This window comes from Callorhinus ursinus, unplaced genomic scaffold, assembly GCF_003265705.2.
Source record: "Callorhinus ursinus isolate GAN/ISIS: 27379988/994484 unplaced genomic scaffold, GSC_fseal_2.0 scaffold56, whole genome shotgun sequence".
In the NCBI taxonomy this organism is placed as follows: domain Eukaryota; kingdom Metazoa; phylum Chordata; class Mammalia; order Carnivora; family Otariidae; genus Callorhinus; species Callorhinus ursinus.
Genome location: NW_027397118.1, coordinates 8630994 through 8649969, shown reverse-complemented (window position 1 = coordinate 8649969; position 18976 = coordinate 8630994). Strand labels below are relative to the sequence as shown.

The following is an 18976-nucleotide window of genomic DNA, read 5'->3' as shown; positions in this document are numbered from 1 at the left end:
CAGTCGGTTGAGTAACCGACTCTCGATTCTGGCTCAGGTCATGATCTCAGCGGGGAGTCTGCCTGAGGTTCTCTCCCTCTGCCCCTCCCCACCTCAAATAAATAAATCTTAAAAAAAAAAGTGAAGGCAAATTAAATGTTTAAAAGGAGAATGGATAGTAATGTCTACAATTGATACAAAAACTTAAAATTAAGTGTATACTTTTATAGTACATAAATATGAAGATATAAAACTGTAATAAGAAAACTCAAACTCACAATAGGATAATGGAAACAGTTTTCCTCTATACTTGTAATACTATATAGTTTTTACTTTTTCATTAATTTTTTTTTAAGATTTTATTTGAGAGAGAGAGAATGAGAGAGCACGAGAGGGAAGAGGGTCAGAGGGAGAAGCAGACTCCCTGCTGAGCAGGGAGCCCGATGTGGGACTTGATCCTGGGACTCCAGGATCATGACCTGAGCCAAAGGCAGTCACTTAACCGAGTCACCCAGGCACCCTCATTGACAATATTTATCTAAGTGTTTAAGAAATTAATATTTCTTACATCTTGCTCTTTGAAATATTTCATGGAGAAATAATTCTATATTCATAAATTTTTAGAAATGTTATTTCAAATATTAAATATTGGAAAATATAACTTTTCTTTTTAAAAGATTTTATTTGACAGAGAGAGGGAGAGAGAGCGCAAGTAGGGGGTGGGGCAGAGGGAAAGGGAGAAGCCAACTCCCTGCTGAGCAGAGCCGGAAGTAGGGCTCAATCCCAGGACCCTGAGATCATGACCTGAGCCAAAGGCAGATGCTTAACCTACTGAGCCACCCAGGCACCCCAAGAGAATGTAACTTTTTTTAAAAAAGATTTTATTTATTTGACAGAGAAAGACACAGCGAGAGAGGGAACGCAAGCAGCGGGAGTGGGAGAGGGAGAAGCAGGCTTCCCGCAGAGCAGGGAGCCCGATGCGGGGCTCGATCCCAGGACCCTGAAGATCATGACCTGAGCCAAAGGCAGACGCTTAACGACTGAGCCACTCAGGTGCCCCAAGAATGTAACTTTTAATAACTAAATCTTTAAAATTAAAAAAGCTCAAAATATTATACACAGTCGACATGGGAATTAGATCAAATTTTTAAAACTGTGTTAAACTAGATGGGTAAACAGATTTTAGAAATTTAAAGGAAAAAATGTTAAAGACCACCCTAACAGGTAAATACTCAAAATGGGATAAACTAGTTAATGGGTAATGTTTCAGAAAAATCCACTTATATATATACAAAAGAAGTTACCGGTATTTGAGTATGCAGGTAGTGTTCCAGTCCATTGTTCTCAGCAGCCTTTCCATAAAAATATAGGCATACCTTGTTTTTTTTGCTTCTCAGATACTGCATTTTTTACCTATTCAAAGTCTGTGGCAACCCTGTGTCAAGCAAGCCTATCAGTAGCATTTGCTTATTTTGTGTCCCTGGGTCACATTTGGTTAATTCTCACATTTCCAAACTTTGAAATTATATTTGAATTGCAACAATCTCATGGTAAAAGGTTATACAACGTTAACAGATGAGGAGTTTCTCATGGATGAGCAAAGAAAGTGATTTTTTCAGATGGAAGGTACTCCTGGTGAAGATGCTGTGAAGGCTGTTGAAATGACAACAGAGGATTCAGAATATTACATGAACTTAGTTGAGAAAGCAGCGGCAACAGGGTTTGAGAGGATTGACTCCGTTTTAAAAGAAGCTCTACTGTGGGTAAAATGCTACCAAACAGCATCGTATGCTGCAGAGAAATCATCCGTGAAAGAAGAGTCAACTGATGCGGCAAACTTGATTATTGTCTTATTTTAAGAAATTGTCACAGCCACCCCAGCCTTCAGGAGCCACCACCCTGATCAGTCAGCAGCCATCCACATCGAGGCAGCAAAAAGATTATATGACTTGCTGAAAGCTTAGATGCTGGTTAACAATTTTGAGCAATAAAGCATTTTTGAATTAAGGTATGTACATTGTTTTAGACAATACTATTGCACACTTAATAGACTACAGTACAGTGTAAACGTAACTTTTATATGCACTGGGGAACCAAAAAATTCATGTGACTCACTTTATTGCAATATTCACTTTATTGTGGTCTGGAACTGAGCTGGTAGTATTTCCAAGGTATACCTGTACATTTGTTATATGCCAAACTTCCATACATGTGTAATTTAAAAAAAACTGAAATATAGTTCACATATAGTGTTCTATTAGTTTCAGGAGAACAACACGGTGAGCCAACAATTCTGTACATTCCTCAGTGCTCTCCCATGTGAGTGTAGTCACCAAACATTATCACAGTAGTATTGACCATATTCCCTATGCCTGACTTATTTATAACTTGAAGTCCATACATCTTAATTCCCTTTATCTATTTCACCTATCCCCTTACCCACCTCCCCTCTGGCAACCAGCAGATGTGTAGTTTTACCTTTAGATATTTTATTCAATTTTATTGCATTCTATCCAACTACTACAACTTCATCTTGAAGGGTAAGTATCCCCACGTGTTTTTACTCAAAATTGTTATGGTTCTTCTGAGCACTTTCCTCTTCTATGTGAATTGTGGAATTAGCTTGCCATCTTCCCTAGAAAGCCCTCCTGAGATTTGGACTGGAATTACTTTAAATTGGTAAATTAGAGAACAATGAACATTTTTGTCATATTGAATCTTCCCATCCATGAAAATGATCTATTTCTTTATGGCCTTCTTTTATGCATTTCAATATAATTTTAAAATTTGCTTCTTGGTACCTTCTGATTTGTTCTTATTGAAAACAGTGCTTTATTTTATCTTTTTATTAAAGATTTTTACTAATTTATTTTCTAGAGAGAGAGTGAGAAAGAGCATGAGAAGTGAGAGGTCAGAGGGTCAAGCAGACTCCCTGCTGAGCACGGAGCCTGATGCAGGACTTGATCCTGGGACTCTGGGATCATGACCTGAGCTGAAGGCAGTCGCTTAACCAACTGAGCCACCCAGGCGCCCTGTAAATAGTGCTTTAAAAAGTTTTATTTTCCAAATGCTTCTGGCTGTAGTATAAAGAAAAGCAACTGATTTTTACAATTGATGAACTTTTTTTCTTTCTCTCATTTTGTTGCACTGACCAGGATTTCAGAACACCACCAAATAAAACACTGACAACAGACATCTTTGACTTGTCCTGAGCTTAAAGGAAATGCTTTTAAGGTTTCACCATTAATTACAAAGTTTGATTTAGGGTTTTAGTAGATACTCTTCATCATGATTGAAATGCATTCTCCTATGGTGGAATTACTGAGAGATTTTTATCAGTAGTTTCTAAGTTTCATGGAGTATTTTTTCTGCATCTAATGCTATATCAGAATTTCTCCTTTAATCTGTTAATATGGGAAACTACATCATTCAATTTTCTTATCTTAAACCAAGAATTTTTTTTTTAAGATTTTATTTATTTATTTGACAGAGACAGAGACAGCAAGAGCAGGAACACAAGCAGGGGGAGTGGGAGAGGGAGAAGCAGGCTTCCCGCTGAGCAGGGAGCCTGATGCGGGACTCGATCCCAGGACCCAGGGATCATGACCTGAGCCCAAGGCAGACGCTTAACGACTGAGCCACCCAGGGGCCCTTAAACCAAGAATTTCTAGGTCATGATTTCTAAAAAAAACTTTACTAGGTTTAGTCTGATATTGCTTAGTTTTTTGGGTCTGCCCTCCCTCCCAGCCATTTTACAAATAATCCTGGTTTATAACTCTCCATGCTGTTTAGTTCTGATAGAATAGGCTGGGAAATGTTCTTTTTTTCTTCAGTTTTCTGAAACCGTTTAGATAACATGTTCCTTGAGTACCTGGTAAAAATCCAATCTGACCAACTTTTCTGCTTATATATTTTAAGTACAAAATCAATTTTGTTAATTGGTAAGATTTATTCAGGTTTTCTATTTCTCTGATTTAGTTTTTGTAAATTGTATATACATGTATGTAAATGTGTATGTATACACATACATATTTCAGGAAATTGTCCATTTAGACTGTTTATAAATTTATCAGTAAAGAATTACTCTTAGTATTCTCTTATAGTCTAACACAGTTTGATTATGGAAAATTTCAAATGTGAAAATGCAGACAAAATAGTATCATAAACCCTTGTCCTCAACTCCTAGCTTTACCAGTTATTAACTCAGCCAGTCTTGAACCATACCCATCCCACATACTAAGACAAATCCCAGAGAGAATTCACATGTCAACAGTTCTGTGTCTTGCTAAAGACCACTTAAAATATGATCAGTTCTATTATCAAACCAACAAATAATTTCTTATCAAATAACGGTGTTCAGACTTCTGTTATGTAATGTTTCCTACTTTTATACTTTGAATTCACATGTTCATTTGACTTCACATTTCTTTTAATCTAGGATTCACTGCTGTTTTCCCTTTGTCATTTATTTATTGAAGAAACCCTCAGGTTTCTTTTTTTCTCTTTTGTTCAGGTTTTCTTCATAGTTTGTCTTGTAAGAGTTTTTAAATCTCCACTATAGTTGATTCATGACCTTTTCCATTTTTTTTTTTTTTTAAGATGAGAGAGACACAGAGAGAGAATGAACAGGGGGAAGGGGCAGAGGGAGAGTGAGAAGCAGACTCCCCACTGAGCAGAGAGCCCAACGCGGGGCTCGATCCCAGGACCCTGAGATCATAACCTGAGCTGAAGGCAGCCACTTAACCGACTGAACCACCGAGGCGCCCCCATGACCTTTTCCATTTCTAAATATTATTTAGGTCTCTTTGACTAAATAAATCTTGGCAGAGGTATACCTATAGTTATCTTTTACAGAGGGCCAGCTTTTGGCTTTGTTGATTTTTTTTTTAAAATATCATTTATTTCTGCTTTCATTATTACCCTTTCTTTGGTCATTCTTTTAACTTCTTGAGTTGAAACTTCTCATTAAATTTAAATCTTTTTCTTCTTCTAAAAGAAGCATTTATGAAAACTCCCTTATCGTACTTTTAGCTGCATCCCACACATTGATATGTATTTTCAATTTTATTCAGTTTTAAGTGTGTTTAAAATTTCCATCTTGATGTCTTCTGTGACCTATTAATTACTAAGTGGTATATTATTAAATTACCAAACATATGGGTTATCTTTTGGTTGCTGGTTCCTGATTTAATTGTATTTCTGTCAGAGGATGCTCTGCATAATACCAAGCACTGTTACATATTTTAGACTTCTATTTTTAGTCTAGCATATGGATCAGATTTTATAAATGTTTCATGCATGCTTGTAGAGAATGCATGCATATTTTTTGGATGTTAGGAGTAAGATACCATGTCTCATCAGGCATGCTGTGTTGTTTAAATCTGATCCTTACTACTTTTCCTGTATGCCTGATTAATTACTGAGAGGTGAAATTAATTACCCACTATAATTGTGGATCTGTCAATTTTCCTCAGCAACTGTCAATTCATATTTTGTATATTGAGGCCATATTAATACATAAAATGAAAACTGTATCTTCCTTGTGAATTGGTGACATTCTTTTTTTTAAAAAATATTTTATTTATTTGACAGAAAGAGAGTACAAGCTGGGGGAGCAGTAGGCAGAGGGAGAGGGAGAAGCAGCCTCCCCACTGAGCACGGAGCACAACATGGGGCTCTATCCCAGGACTCTGGGATCATGACCTGAGCTGAAGGCAGATGCTTAACCACTGAGTCACCCAGGTGCCCCAGACATTCTTGATTTCTGTTTTTATTTTTTTTAAAAGATTTTATTTATTTATTTGACAGAGAGAGACTGAGAGCAGGAACACAAGCAGAGGGAGTGGGAGAGGGAGAAGCAGGCTTCCCGCTGAGCAGGGAGCCCGATGTGGGACTCGATCCGAGGACCCTGGGATCATGACCTAAGCTGAAGGCAGACGCTTAACGACTGAGCCACCCAGGCGCCCTTGATTTCTATTTTAATAGCTGTATCAGATCTCTTTTGGTATTTGTCTATTATTTCTTTCCTGTTTTCTTATTTTCAAAATTTCCCATAGTTATCCTAAAACAGAATAAACTTGGATTTTAATTGTAGCATTTGGTCCATTTATTATTTTTGCCCAGAAATATCTTAATTTTGCCCACATTCTAAAATGACAGTTGAGTACTGAATTTTAGATTGGCAGTTATTTTTTTTCTTAGCACTTTGAAGACATTACTACTCTATTGTCTTCTAGCTTCTATTCTGCTATTAATGATTCTCATAGCTCTCTTTTTTCTCTAGGTGTTTTAAAGATTTTCTCATTGTTTGTCGTGGCCAATGTAGCGAGGTGTCAATATAAACTTTTTTCTTGCTTTGGGAATAACTCTGTGTCAATGTTTTTTGTCAGCCTGAACATTTTCTTGCTAAACTGCCACTACCTCTCCCTGACCCCCTGAGCTACATTCTGGGTAATTTTCTTAGATCTATCCTTTAATAACTATACCTTTTACTTGAGGAAGTTCTACTTGGTTATTTTTAAAGTGTACCCAATCATTTTTTCTTTTTCGTCTTTTTGATTCTTTCTCGTCAGATAATTAAAACACTTTTTAGGCATCTAAGAAACTTCTTGCTGTTATGTTTGCTAATTCACTCATGATGGGTTGTTTGCTTATGTTTTCTAATTTTGAGTTGTGAGCTTACCTTCAGCAGTGTCTTTCTGATGGCAATCCTACAGCCTCTCTGGTTATTCTGAAGATTTATTTGTGATAGAGAGAGAGAGACAGAGCACAAGCAGGGGGAGCGGCAGAGGGAGAGCGAGAAGCAGGATCCCCCACTGAGCAGGGAGCCCGATTCAGGACTCGATCCCAGGACCCTGGGATCATGACCTGAGCCGAAGGCAGACGCTTAACCAACTGAGCCACCCAGGCATCCCTCTGTGGTTATTCTGTATTTATTTTTGCCAGGTGTCTAAAAAGATTTTTGAGGCCAGGACCATTTTGTTAATTTTTAGATTAAGTGGTTCCTGGATTGGGCATGGAATGTAAATTACATAGGTAAAAGTTTTAGGGGAGACCCCAGCTTTATCCTGAGATAGCCCAGAAAAATAAGCTTCTTCACTGTCAACCTGTGTTAGTGGAAAAGGTTTCTAATCTACCATTTCATACCGATTATATTTCCCTTTAAGGGTTCCAGTTTTATGTGAGGGATCTCACAAAGGTCACACAAACCCCAGGCCTTTTCTGTCTCACTGTGGTTAGTAATACCACGCTCCCGGCAGGTCTACCAGTGAGTAGTTGGAGGGTACTGAAATCAGCAAGAGGCATTTATACCATCACAATTTCAGTTTTCAGTTTATTGCTCTGGTTTATAGTTCTCTCTCTTCATTTCTAGTCCGTAAGAATTATTTTTTTTTAGAAATCTTACCTGTACTTTTAAAAGGGTATCTGTTATGTATTACCCAATGTTTCCAGGTGTTTTGTAACAGGCAGGTTTTCACATTATTTAATCTATCTTATTACCATAACTCTAAATGTGATTTTCATAATTCTTTAATAGTTTGTTCTCTTATCCCCACTTTCTCTTTTCACATATATCCACATTAAATATAATTTTCACTGTGAATATTCCTAGAAGTATAAATTAAAAGCAAAAAGCAAAAGTAGTCAGCAACCAATCTCAATCTGTCAGAGTTATTTAAAAACATCCTTCCCTGCAGTACTTTCCAATAAAAGCTCTACATCATTAGCGGAGGACGGCATGGAAAGAACACAGAAGCAAGACTCACTCTATTTGTGTTTTGGTTTTGACACTGCCATGACCAACTCTGAGAACTCTGACAGGACACTTAAACCCCTTGTGGTCTATTTTTCCTCCTCATAGAGTTTTTTATGAATTGATAATCATATGGATCAATACTTGTACCCTCGATTTAGGAATACACAGATTTTAAGAATCTAAATGTTTCTGTGATATTCCTGGAACTATATTGCAGTTACTTAACTATAACAATGCTGAGATCTTAGATGGCCAAACCTGACTGAAATAAAATTAGTTTTTAAAAAGTTGCAGTATCAGTTTATATAATAGCAAGTATCTGCATCAATCAACACAATACATTCTACTAATCAATTATGTTCTTCTCTAAAGTGACTCAAAAATAATAATACCTTGGCTTTTGGAGTAGCCTTAATTGTCCATATGCAATCAACTGCTTGGCCAGGTTTTGTTTTTTCTTCTTGTTCTACCTGACTAGAACGCACTATTCCATCAGCTCCCGAGAGCTCAAACTGGCAATCTAGAAAGAATAGATGAATGATGTTCAAAGGAAAATAAGATTGAACAAAATGCTATGAGGAAAAAGAGGTGATATACTAAACCTGGGATGGGATTTAAAATACCTCCTAGGTAAGTAAAGTCTGGATCTGTAATAGAAAAAAGAAGAAAGTAATTGGCATTGAGATAGTTTAGAGTTATGTTAAAGTTTCATGTCTTAAGTTATGTCTAATCCTTCATTTAATAGCAAAGCAAGAGAAAGCTTTCATTGGTGTAGACTACAGAGTACTGTTCCCACCCCCCCCCCCCGCCCCCGGGCATGTTTAGGTGCTTATTTACAGGAACAATGTTTTTTAAAACGGTAATGTTTATACTATTGATCCCATCATGAATAACTTATTTATGCCACCTGAAAACTTGCAACCCTCTGTCAATAGCAATAGCTAGTCCATTAATGGATGGATGAATAAACATAATGTAGTATACACAACACAGTGGAATATTATTCAGTCTAACAAAGAAATAAAATTCTGATATATGCTATACAACATGGATAAACCCTGAAACATTACACTAAGTGAAATAAGCCAGACACTAAAGGACAAATATTAACATTGTATGATTCCATTTATTGAGGTTCCTAGATTAGTCAAATTCATACAGACAGTAAGTATCAGAAGCTGGAGAAAAGGGGGAATGGGCAGTTCGTATTTAATGGACACAGGGTTTCAGCTTGTTAACAAAAATGTTCTAGAAATGGATGGTGGTGACAATTACACAACACTGTAAATGTACTTAACATGCACTCGTACACTTAAAAAGGATGAAAATGGTGAATTTTATGTTATGTTATGTTTTATGTTTGTAATTCACCACACACACACACACACACACAGTAGCTAGTAAGTGGTGTTTTCAAAGTGGCAGGGAAAAAAATGACCAGGTGATATACAGGATATTCTGTCTGGTGAAGTAGTTCATAGAAGACCAAGAACTAATAGTTCATATAAAAATAACTGATTTCAGTAAATTGGTCAGGTATTTGATTTTTATGAACTAAATCAATTAACTGAAATGATACTTTAGTGTCAAAAAGATGTTAAAAACCCTTATATATGAATCAGATCTTTGTAAACTAGTTTGACTACCTGAAAGAAAAAAAACAGACATCAAAAACAATGCTCTTAATTGAATACTTTTTTTAAGTATTAAAAATCAGGCTTTTTAATACATAGAGACTCTTGAAGAAAAGTAGCTCTTTTTCTATTAGTTTATGTATCATGAGGGCAATTTTATACAGATTATGGTTAAAATATAGACAAATTATAATAAAACTCTTAGGATTTCTAGACATATTACCTTACATTTGCATTTTATAGTACTTCAGAGTTTCTACATACATTATGCTTAGTATCATGCTAATTAGAGCAATATCAGGAAAACTATGTAATATTCCGCTTTGAAGATGAGGAAACTGAATGAGAGAGATTATGACTTTCTTAGGCCATATTTACAATGGCAAAGCCAGGACTTGATTGCAATTCTCCAGACAATTTTTCTTACCCTACCATATTGCCTTTATAATGTGGGTGAGGATTCCACAGTTTTACCACTAAAATAAATAAATAAATAAATAAATAAATAAATAAATAGGTAATGCATAACTGGCTAATTATGGCTGTGTCTAGTTATTTCAAGTCATACTTATAAAATAAATTTTGTCTAGGGATCAGTAAAGCTAGAAGAAGACTACTACTACTAATGAGAAGATAGTATATTTTAAAGATTTTAGTTATTTATTCATTTTAGAGAGAGTGAGAGCGCACACATGCATGCCTGAGGCAGGCAGGTGGGGGGAATAGAGGGAGAGAGAACCTGAAGCCCACTCCATGCTAAGCGTGGAGACCGATGTGGGGCTGGGAGAACCGAAGCCGACTCCATGCTGAGCGTGGAGACCGATGTGGGGCTGGATCTCACAATCGAGATCACGACCTGAGCAGGAATCAAAGAGTTGGACACTTAACTGACTGAGCCACCCAGGAGCCCCAAGAAATTAGTATATTTTAAATTAAATTATCTAAATTTCTGGTGCTATCTGTTGAGGATAGAGGACTCTTAATAGATTGCTACTTCCTGGAAGTAATTGCAATAATTCTGGAAATTTTAATGCAATGACAACATTCTAGAACTATAGTCTACACACGAAGGAATTCTGATTCATTGGCAGGTAGCTCCTATGACTTTACCCCACTGCTGTTTAATTAAATATGTCTTTGACATTTCTCTACAAAAGAGCTGAAATGTTATCCCCTTTCGGCAAGGTTGGTTTATTAAGTTAAAAGAGGCAAGTCTCTGCAATGTATTCTCAAGCTAAAAAATTTCCCCCCTACTTTTTTTAATATAACTATGCAGAAAGTATCTGGAATTAAAAACAATTTTAACAAGAATTGAACATCCAGTTAAATACAATAAACGGTGTACTGAAATAGGTTTTGCATGCTATTTAAAGATTGAGGCAATTTTTTCATTCTGGCAATTTGGCATATATAGGTCCTATCTGAACTTTCAAATTAAGTTTTTTGGCAACTAATTTTTAAAAATTTGTTTTTATTGTAGTAAAATATATGTATGACATATACATATACAACCACTATCCACTTAAGCAAAAATTAAAAACACAAATTTTACTATTATTCAGCAATTGTGCTCCTTGGTATTTATGCAAATAAGTGAAAAAGTTGTCCACGAAAAAACCTGCATATGGATGGTAATAGCAAGGTTATCTGTAATTGCTACAACTTGGGAGCAACCAAGATACCCTTCAACAGAATGGATATACTATTGTACATACATACAATGAAATATTATTCAATATTAAAAACAAATGAGCGGTCAAACCATGAAAAAACACAGAGGAAACTTAAGTTCATATTACTGTGTAAAAGAAGCCTGTCTGGAAAGGCTACAAATTGTATGGCTTCAACAATATGACGTTCTGGAAAGGGCAAAACTACAGAGACAGCAAGATCTTGCTTGCCAAGAGTTAGGGATAAATAGACAGAGTCCAGAGGATTTTTAGGGTAGTGGAAATACTTGATATAATATTGTAATGGTGGACACAAGTCATCCTACATTTGTCCAAACACACAGAACACACAACACCAACAACGAACCCTAATGTAAACTATGAACTTTGGGGGATGATGTGTCAGTGTGGGTTCATCAACTGTAACAAATGTACCACTCTGGAGCAGGATGCTGATTTTGGAAGGCAGCTGTGTTTGTGCAGGGTTGGAGATACATGGTAACTGTACTTTCTGCTTAGTTTTGCTGGGAACCTAAAACTGTTCTAAATAAATAAAGTCTATTAGATAAACTTTACTTTCTAAAATGTTACCCTTTTGGCATTGAGGACATAAATACTGAAACAACACTTAAAAACTCCCATGTTTGTTTAAAAAAAAAAAGAAAAAATTCCCATGTTTACTGACAAGAAAAAAAAGCTGATTATGTTGTTCAGGCAAAACAACAGGTAATATAGATGTATGCCATCAGTTATGTAAAACAAAATCAATAGATACAGAAAAACATCTGAAGGGATACACACCAAATTGTTAACAGTGGTTTTTTATATATAGGATGGTAAGATTATGGATATTTTTTCATTTGGATTTTTTTAATTAACAAATTACTTGCATGAAAACAAACAAAAGCAAAGAGATGACATAATTGGTACACTAAGTTATTTTTTCATCTTGTTAGTCTATAAGTTGTTTGACGACAGGAACAATAACATTAGGGATATGCACAGTTTTACACCAGAGAGTACCGCAGGTCTCAAAGTGTTCACACATACCACAGGGCAGGGTAAGACAGTCAGAGTGGGCTGAATGGAGACCCTAATCCAAATCCTCAGAACCTGTATTACTTTATGTGGGTTAAAAAAAAAAAAAAAAAGACAATTACAATTACATTACAAAACAAAAGATGGGCTTAGTTAAGGATTCTGAGAGGGGAATGTGAAGACGGAGGCAGGGACTATAGTGATGTGGCCACAAATCCACGAATTCTGGGGAAGCCCCCAGGAGCTAGAAGAGGTGAGCAATGGATTCTCCCCTAGAGTTCCCAGAAGAAATGTGGCCCTGCTGGGTTTTCTGCCCTCCAGAACTCTGAGAATAAATTTCTATTGTTTTCAGCTGCTAAATTTGTAGTTCATTAAGGCAGCCTTAGGAAAGTAATACATCAGGTATTCCCATTTTACCAACAGCAACCCTCAGGTGCAATTGTGCTGAATAGTCTTATAGCTATCAGGTAACAGAACGGATTAGAACCCAGATCTTTTGCCTCCAAGTGCAGAGCAGTACTTTTTCCCTTACTCAATATTTTCTAGAGCTTACTTATTCAAATGAGTGGTAATTCAAGCATTCCAATGGAAAAAACCTGCCAAAATAATTTTTGGTAAGGATTATGAAAATAAGACAATTTGCTGAATTATCTTTTAAAATATATTTATCTTGATGTTTTTAAGCCTTGCTATACATTATAAAACATAAAGAAATCTAAGAAAAATGGGATGCCATCTATGAAATGCTTCAAAATTCAAGTGATACCATTCTATTTCCAATTTTTGGTTTTATTTAATTCACGAAGTGATTTCCCTTTGGCCTTGCTAATTTCTTTAAAACCTTGATTTGATTAACTTGACTAAATTCTCTCTTTTCTAGACATAAGATTCTAAAACCAGAGTGAGACCCAGTGAAAAAAAGACAACTTCATTACCTGGAATAAATGAATATTTTGCTCGAAATCCCAGTCCTTCAAGTTCTTCATCAGAACTAAACTTAATCCACATGAATCTCCCTGTTGATCTAATTAGTGGAGGGCTTTTCACACCACAATAACGATCTATAAGTGGAGAGAAACCAAATGGCCCATCTCGAACCTCCAAGTGGTCAAACCGACATTCAAATGATGGTTCTATATAATAATGTTCATCAAAGGTCAGCTCTATTCTTTGACGTGGAGCAGCTAGAAAATAAAACCAAGCAAATGAAGGCAACACAAAGAAAAGCATAAATGTCCTGACACAAGTAGGGAAAGTAAAACAACTGCTGTTACTGTTTCACAGATGAGAATCATGAGGACTATTACATATAAAATTCAGAATTAATGTTATATTATACATCAATAATAACAAAGCTGCTCTGCAGAACTACAGTGATCTTTCCCTTTGGAATATGCTGTTTATTAAATTAGTTAAATGTACTTAATTAAAATTAGATTAGAAAAGCTAATGCTTAGTTCATGAGATACAACAAATAGAAAAACAGAAGAAATGACAAGAACTAATGTAACTATGGACATAAATCTGCATAAAGCATGATAAGAGACGCCAGTTAAGTTTGAGTTTGTTTGTTTGTTTCTTTCAAGTTTCTTATTAGAGAAATTTCTCATCTATACTGACGCATCTGGTTGAATTGTATTTTAGGAGATTCAAAACTCCTAGAAAATTTCAACTATTATTTTGTTAATGTGTTCAATATTCAGTATAATTACTAGAGTTTAATTCAAATACATGTTTAAATTTTGTTCAATATGGCTTAAACTGGGCATCTTACCAACGTACTTAGTTTTATAATAAAATTAAAATTCATCCATTAAAAGACAGAAATTGGTCAAATACCTTCCAAAACGTAGATACACTCCTTGTTTGGTGGATAGGAGTCAGGATAATTTGGTGAAGCAAAATGACCTCCATTGCTGGTTCGAACCCAAATGCCACACTGGGTTGCAGGAATATGCTTGATTCCAATATTTTGTCCATCTTAGGGAAAAATGGCGTTTAAAACATGAATTACAGCAGAACAACATTCTTCTCTTTTCCCCACAATTTAGCCAAACAATTGCCCACTCTAGGTCACACAGATAGTGTATATAATTTTGCAAGAACCACTGCCAAGTTTAGCGCAACAAATTGAATACAGCAGAAGAGACAGAAAGGTAAAATTGTATGCTGTGCTGGTGGGAAGAACTTGCTGCTAGAGGACAAGTTTGCCCTGTAGGAGAGCAGGGAAATAAAATGCTTAGATTTTACAAGGGCAAAACCATGTGGGAGAATCTGACAAATCAGTGCAACTATCAAATTCAGTTCTGACATAAAAATAAAAGGATCCCAGGGGTTTATCTCTGGTATGGTACCTCTATATTTAGTTTAACACAAAAGCCAAATACGATCCAAAGATTACAAAGGATTTTAGTTAAAGACTGTAGATTGAACACATGCATTTAGTTCTCTCTCCTTAAACTCCACCAACAGTTCCGGATTTTTTAAGGGCAAAAATAAACCCCTAAAGAGGCACAAAGAGGTAGGTGCAATCACAACAACTGGCAGTACTTGATGAGCAGGCATGACAGGTGGTGGTGAAATTGTCCTTTCTAAAAACATGAGGCCTGGCTAAGAGTTATTTAGAATCAATCTGATTTCTAATACCCTCCCCTGCTCTACAAATCTAGGTAGCTGCTGCTGTCACCACATCGGAAAATGAGGTGATTCCTTTGCAGAAGATAAATTAAGGTTCCTGGACTAGGAGACACTGGGCACAGCTGAGGGTGACCATACCAACCCGCAAACAAGGAGACTAGGGAATGATAACACAGTGAATGGCATTCCTGGCCTCTTCCCCCACTCAACTCCTTTAAAACCTCTAGGTAAGATGCAGAACCTCTAACCAGGACATGGAAAGCTTCCTGTCTGGGGGCTCTCAACAGTCCAGAGGAGAGCGCCAGCAGTGCGGACTCAGGAATTCCCCAGTGCTGGGTCACAGAAAACAAGTCCTTCTACACCTGCTGACAGCTAATCATCAGATTTCAGTGCTCCACTCATAAATAACAGTAGACAGTCAAGGAGCACCAGATATTTGAGGAAAGCCTCTAATATGAACAATGAATAAAAAACAAGAAGAAAGCAAATCTGAAGAAACAAAGATTATATTAAAAAAAAACCCCAAAAATTAAAACAAAACTGTCATTTAATTTCCTTAGAGAAAAAGAGAGTGTATCTATAAAACACGAACAAGGATACTTTAGAATATTCAGAAAACAAAAATTTTCTAAAAAGAGAAGAAATGAAAAATTAGTAGAAATTTTAAAGCAGAGGACCGCAAAGTGTAGCTCTGGCCAAATCTGACCTGTGGCCTGTTACTGTAACGGAAGTTTACAACGGAACACATCCATGTCCATTCTTGTGCCTATGGTCCATAGCAGCTCTCATGGTACAACAGCAAAAGTGAGTCGTTGCTCCTGAGACTGCAAGGCCTGCAAAATCTTAAATATTTACTGTCTGGCCCTTTACAGAAAAAAGTTTTCCCATTCCTGGCTTAGACGGTAAAGTTGGGGGAGTCTCAATAGAGACTGAGAAAAAAACAGAGTAGAAAGATAGATGGAAAATAGAACAACCACCACAAACCTATCCCATAACCAAACAGTTTTTAAAGGATAAAACAGAAAAAAATAGAGAAAAGGGAATTTAAAAACTTAAACAAGAAAAAAAGGAAATAAAAATTTCCTAAACTGAAGGACAAAATTTTCATATGGAAAAAGCTCCGTGAGTGACAAATTCTGAAAACAGATGTGACCAGAATTACGTATGACAGAACTACACTGGAACAGGTGGTACAGAAGGAAAGTAATAGAATACTGGGGTATAGTCAGGGGTAGAATGTAGCATGAAAGAGCTAAATTTTCATCTTCCATGGTGGGAAATCACTGTCTAATATGTAAAGCTGAAATATTAAGAAGTAACAGTATAACATTATTTAGAAATATGCAGGGAAATACCAAAAGATTCAGCTAAAATTCTGGTTATCTCCATGGAGAAGGAAGTAGAGTAGCAGAGGATGGAAAACTACTTTTTCATAATTAACTTTTTAGAATGCTTTGATTTTTGTCATGTGTATGTATAACTTAGATGAAAATAAAAAGTAAATCAGTAAATGTTCTAAACTCTGACATGAAAATCTGGTCCGAAAAGCACACTAGCTTATCTTCTTTCATAAACAAGGACAATCAGAACAGGTCCACAGGGCTTTGAATAAGACACTGATGGAAATATTTCACTTGTCTACATTGAAAAAAGGGAATTTTTTTTTGCTGAGTGATAAAGCATGAATCTCATTTAATTTTTGGACATAATCCAGAGTGCTAGGAGCTACTAGTGATGCCCATTTAAAAAATTTATCAGGGCAAGATTTATGTTGACAATTTACTCAGTTAACTGCAAGTGAACTCAGTAAAACAGAGGCTGATAGGTTGACAGAAAGCCCTAGGTCACTGGAACACCCCAGAGGGATTACGGAAATAGTATTCAAAAGTTGCAATTCTTTCCAATAAGCCATCCCACTCACTGTCCTGAATATGTGATAAGTTATCACTTTAAGTACTTTACCTTGGGTCTTTTGGGCCACAGCAATCCCTTCGACTACAAGTATTGTTATTAATAACACTAGAGAAATAATAGAAAAGAAAAGTTAAAAAACTGAATCTATATTACATTTTACTAAATCTATAAAGAAAATCAGATGATAAAAAAGATTAAGGCTGCTATTTCTTACTAACATTCACTCACAAGATTTTTAAGGGTTAAATGTCATGTTCTGATTTACTATTTGACACTTAAGACAACCCAAGGAAAAACACAATTGATACCGTATTCATTCATACAAGCACTAACAGTATATGGCATTTAAAGCATTTTTCAATTTATGATAGATTAAAAACATGCAACAAACTTTGCTGACCTCAATTATGCTATATTTACTGTACTCCATCTCAAAGACTTTACATATATTATATGGCTAGCTCTACAATGTATTATGCCAGTAAAAGTTCAATTAGCTTATCTGACTTGTGAGAGCATTTATAACAAAGACAGAAGTAAGGGGGCAGCAGTCTCCCAGAAATCAAGTCAAGACGTTTTATAGTTGTGCAGTACTATGCGGTGTCCTGCATGGACAGTTACAAAAGCCAGCATATTTAGAAATGAAGCTTTTTTCCCCCCAAGTTGAACATTTCTGAGACCCAGTCAATAACATATTGAATTGTTTTGTGTATGTATGTATTTTGATGATTCTTTTAAACATTTTATTTTTATGAATGGTGCAGACATCTTTCACTCTCCCTTTCAATGGAAATCACAGTGTGAACTGGAGTTTTTATTATTCATTCAGTCAATAAGCACTGACAGAGTACCTACTGTACCAAAGGAGAGCAGGCACCAAGGAAACACAGACGTTGGGGGCGGGGGGGTGGATACAGCAAAACAGTTAAGAGTATGGACTTCATGAGTCAGGTGGATCCAGGCTGGAGTTCGAGTTTTGCTGTGTACCGGCTGTGGGGCCTCGGTACCTCTCAGTTTACTTAATTGTAAAATGAGGATGTTGTCCCAGTAGCACCAACCTCATAAGGCTGTTGAGAAGATTAAATGAGATGATGATGCACACAGTACTTGTTATGTGCTAGGCATTCTGCTAAATAAATGATAGCAAACTACCATCCTTAAGGAGCTAATCTACTGTCAAAAAGAATTTACAATACAAAGTGAACAGAAGTTTAATAGGAGTTATACAGAAAGCATAACGGAAGCAGACGGGAACCTTTCATTCTGCTGGGGGTTAAGAGGGATAGAGTGAGGAAAATTCCAGAAGAGAAGGTATATTCTATTTGGATGCTATGGGACTTCTACCAAGGATACTGAGAAAGAAACAGCTTACACAAAAATATGGAGGAGTACGATCTGCGGAGGGTTAGCGAACTCTGAGTACCATAGTAGGGTCAGCACAAGGAGGGGAATAGTGGTGTATCAGGTGAGAAACAGAATGAGGTCTGATTGTAAAAAGTCTTGACTGTCATGCTAAAGAGTTTGGACTTTTGACTATAATGAGAAATCATTTTCAGTTGTTATTTTTTAAAATTTTATCTATCTATATTATGGGGGGGGAGGGGGAGAGGGAAAGAGAGACTCTTAAGCAGGCTCCACGCTTTTAAACAACCCTGAGATCATGACCTGAGCTGAAACCAAGAGTTGGACACCTAACCAGCTGAGCCACCCAGGCACCCCTCATTTTGGGTTTTTAAATTAGAGAATGATATTAACACATCTGTGTTTTAGATCAATAATCCTGATGGTTTCATGGAGTCTAAACTTTCAAAGAGAAGAGAAAAAGCCATTCAGGAAGCAAAGCAGTGGTACTGGAAATGGAAAGGAGGAGAGATTTATAACATGATTCAGATGTAGAGTTAGCTGCAAATGGTGATTTATGTGATGAAAGCAGTGAGAGAAATGTGGGCATTGAAGAGGATGCTAGTTAAGTGATTGGTAGATAATCACACCATTGTTCAAGCAACAGCATATGCTGAGTATCTACTCTCCAAGTCAACAATATAAAAAGATAATTCTTGGGGCGCCTGGGTGGCTCAGTTGGTTGGGCGACTGCCTTCAGCTCGGGTCATGATCCCGGAGTCCCGGGATCGAGTCCCACATCGGGCTCCCTGCTCGGCGGGGAGTCTGCTCCTCCCTCTGACCCTCTTCCCTCTCGTGCTATCTCTCATTCTCTCTCTCTCAAATAAATAAATAAAATCTTTAAAAAAAAAAAAAAAGATAATTCTTGCCATTCAGTTGTTTACATTTTACAATCTAATCACCGACATCTTCCTCTTTAGCTTCCTATACCCTTGTTGAGCTTTGTC

At 36.5% G+C, this 18976-nt stretch overlaps 1 protein-coding gene across 3 annotated transcripts in view; it reads right to left on the bottom strand.

The window, feature by feature from the left end:
• NETO2 (neuropilin and tolloid like 2) overlaps window positions 1-18976 on the bottom strand; it is a 62152-nt gene that overhangs the window by 33555 nt on the left and 9621 nt on the right. For 2 of the 3 annotated variants that reach the window (XM_025852400.2, XM_025852402.2), the window contains exons 2-6: window positions 16677-16733; window positions 13917-14057; window positions 13013-13261; window positions 8338-8382; window positions 8128-8255 (exon numbers count right to left, since the gene is read on the bottom strand). In XM_025852400.2, the coding sequence (XP_025708185.1) occupies window positions 8128-8255; window positions 8338-8382; window positions 13013-13261; window positions 13917-14057; window positions 16677-16733 (620 nt within the window). The remainder of the gene's footprint in view (window positions 1-8127; window positions 8256-8337; window positions 8383-13012; window positions 13262-13916; window positions 14058-16676; window positions 16734-18976) is intronic. The other variant, XM_025852401.2, reaches the window with a different exon arrangement.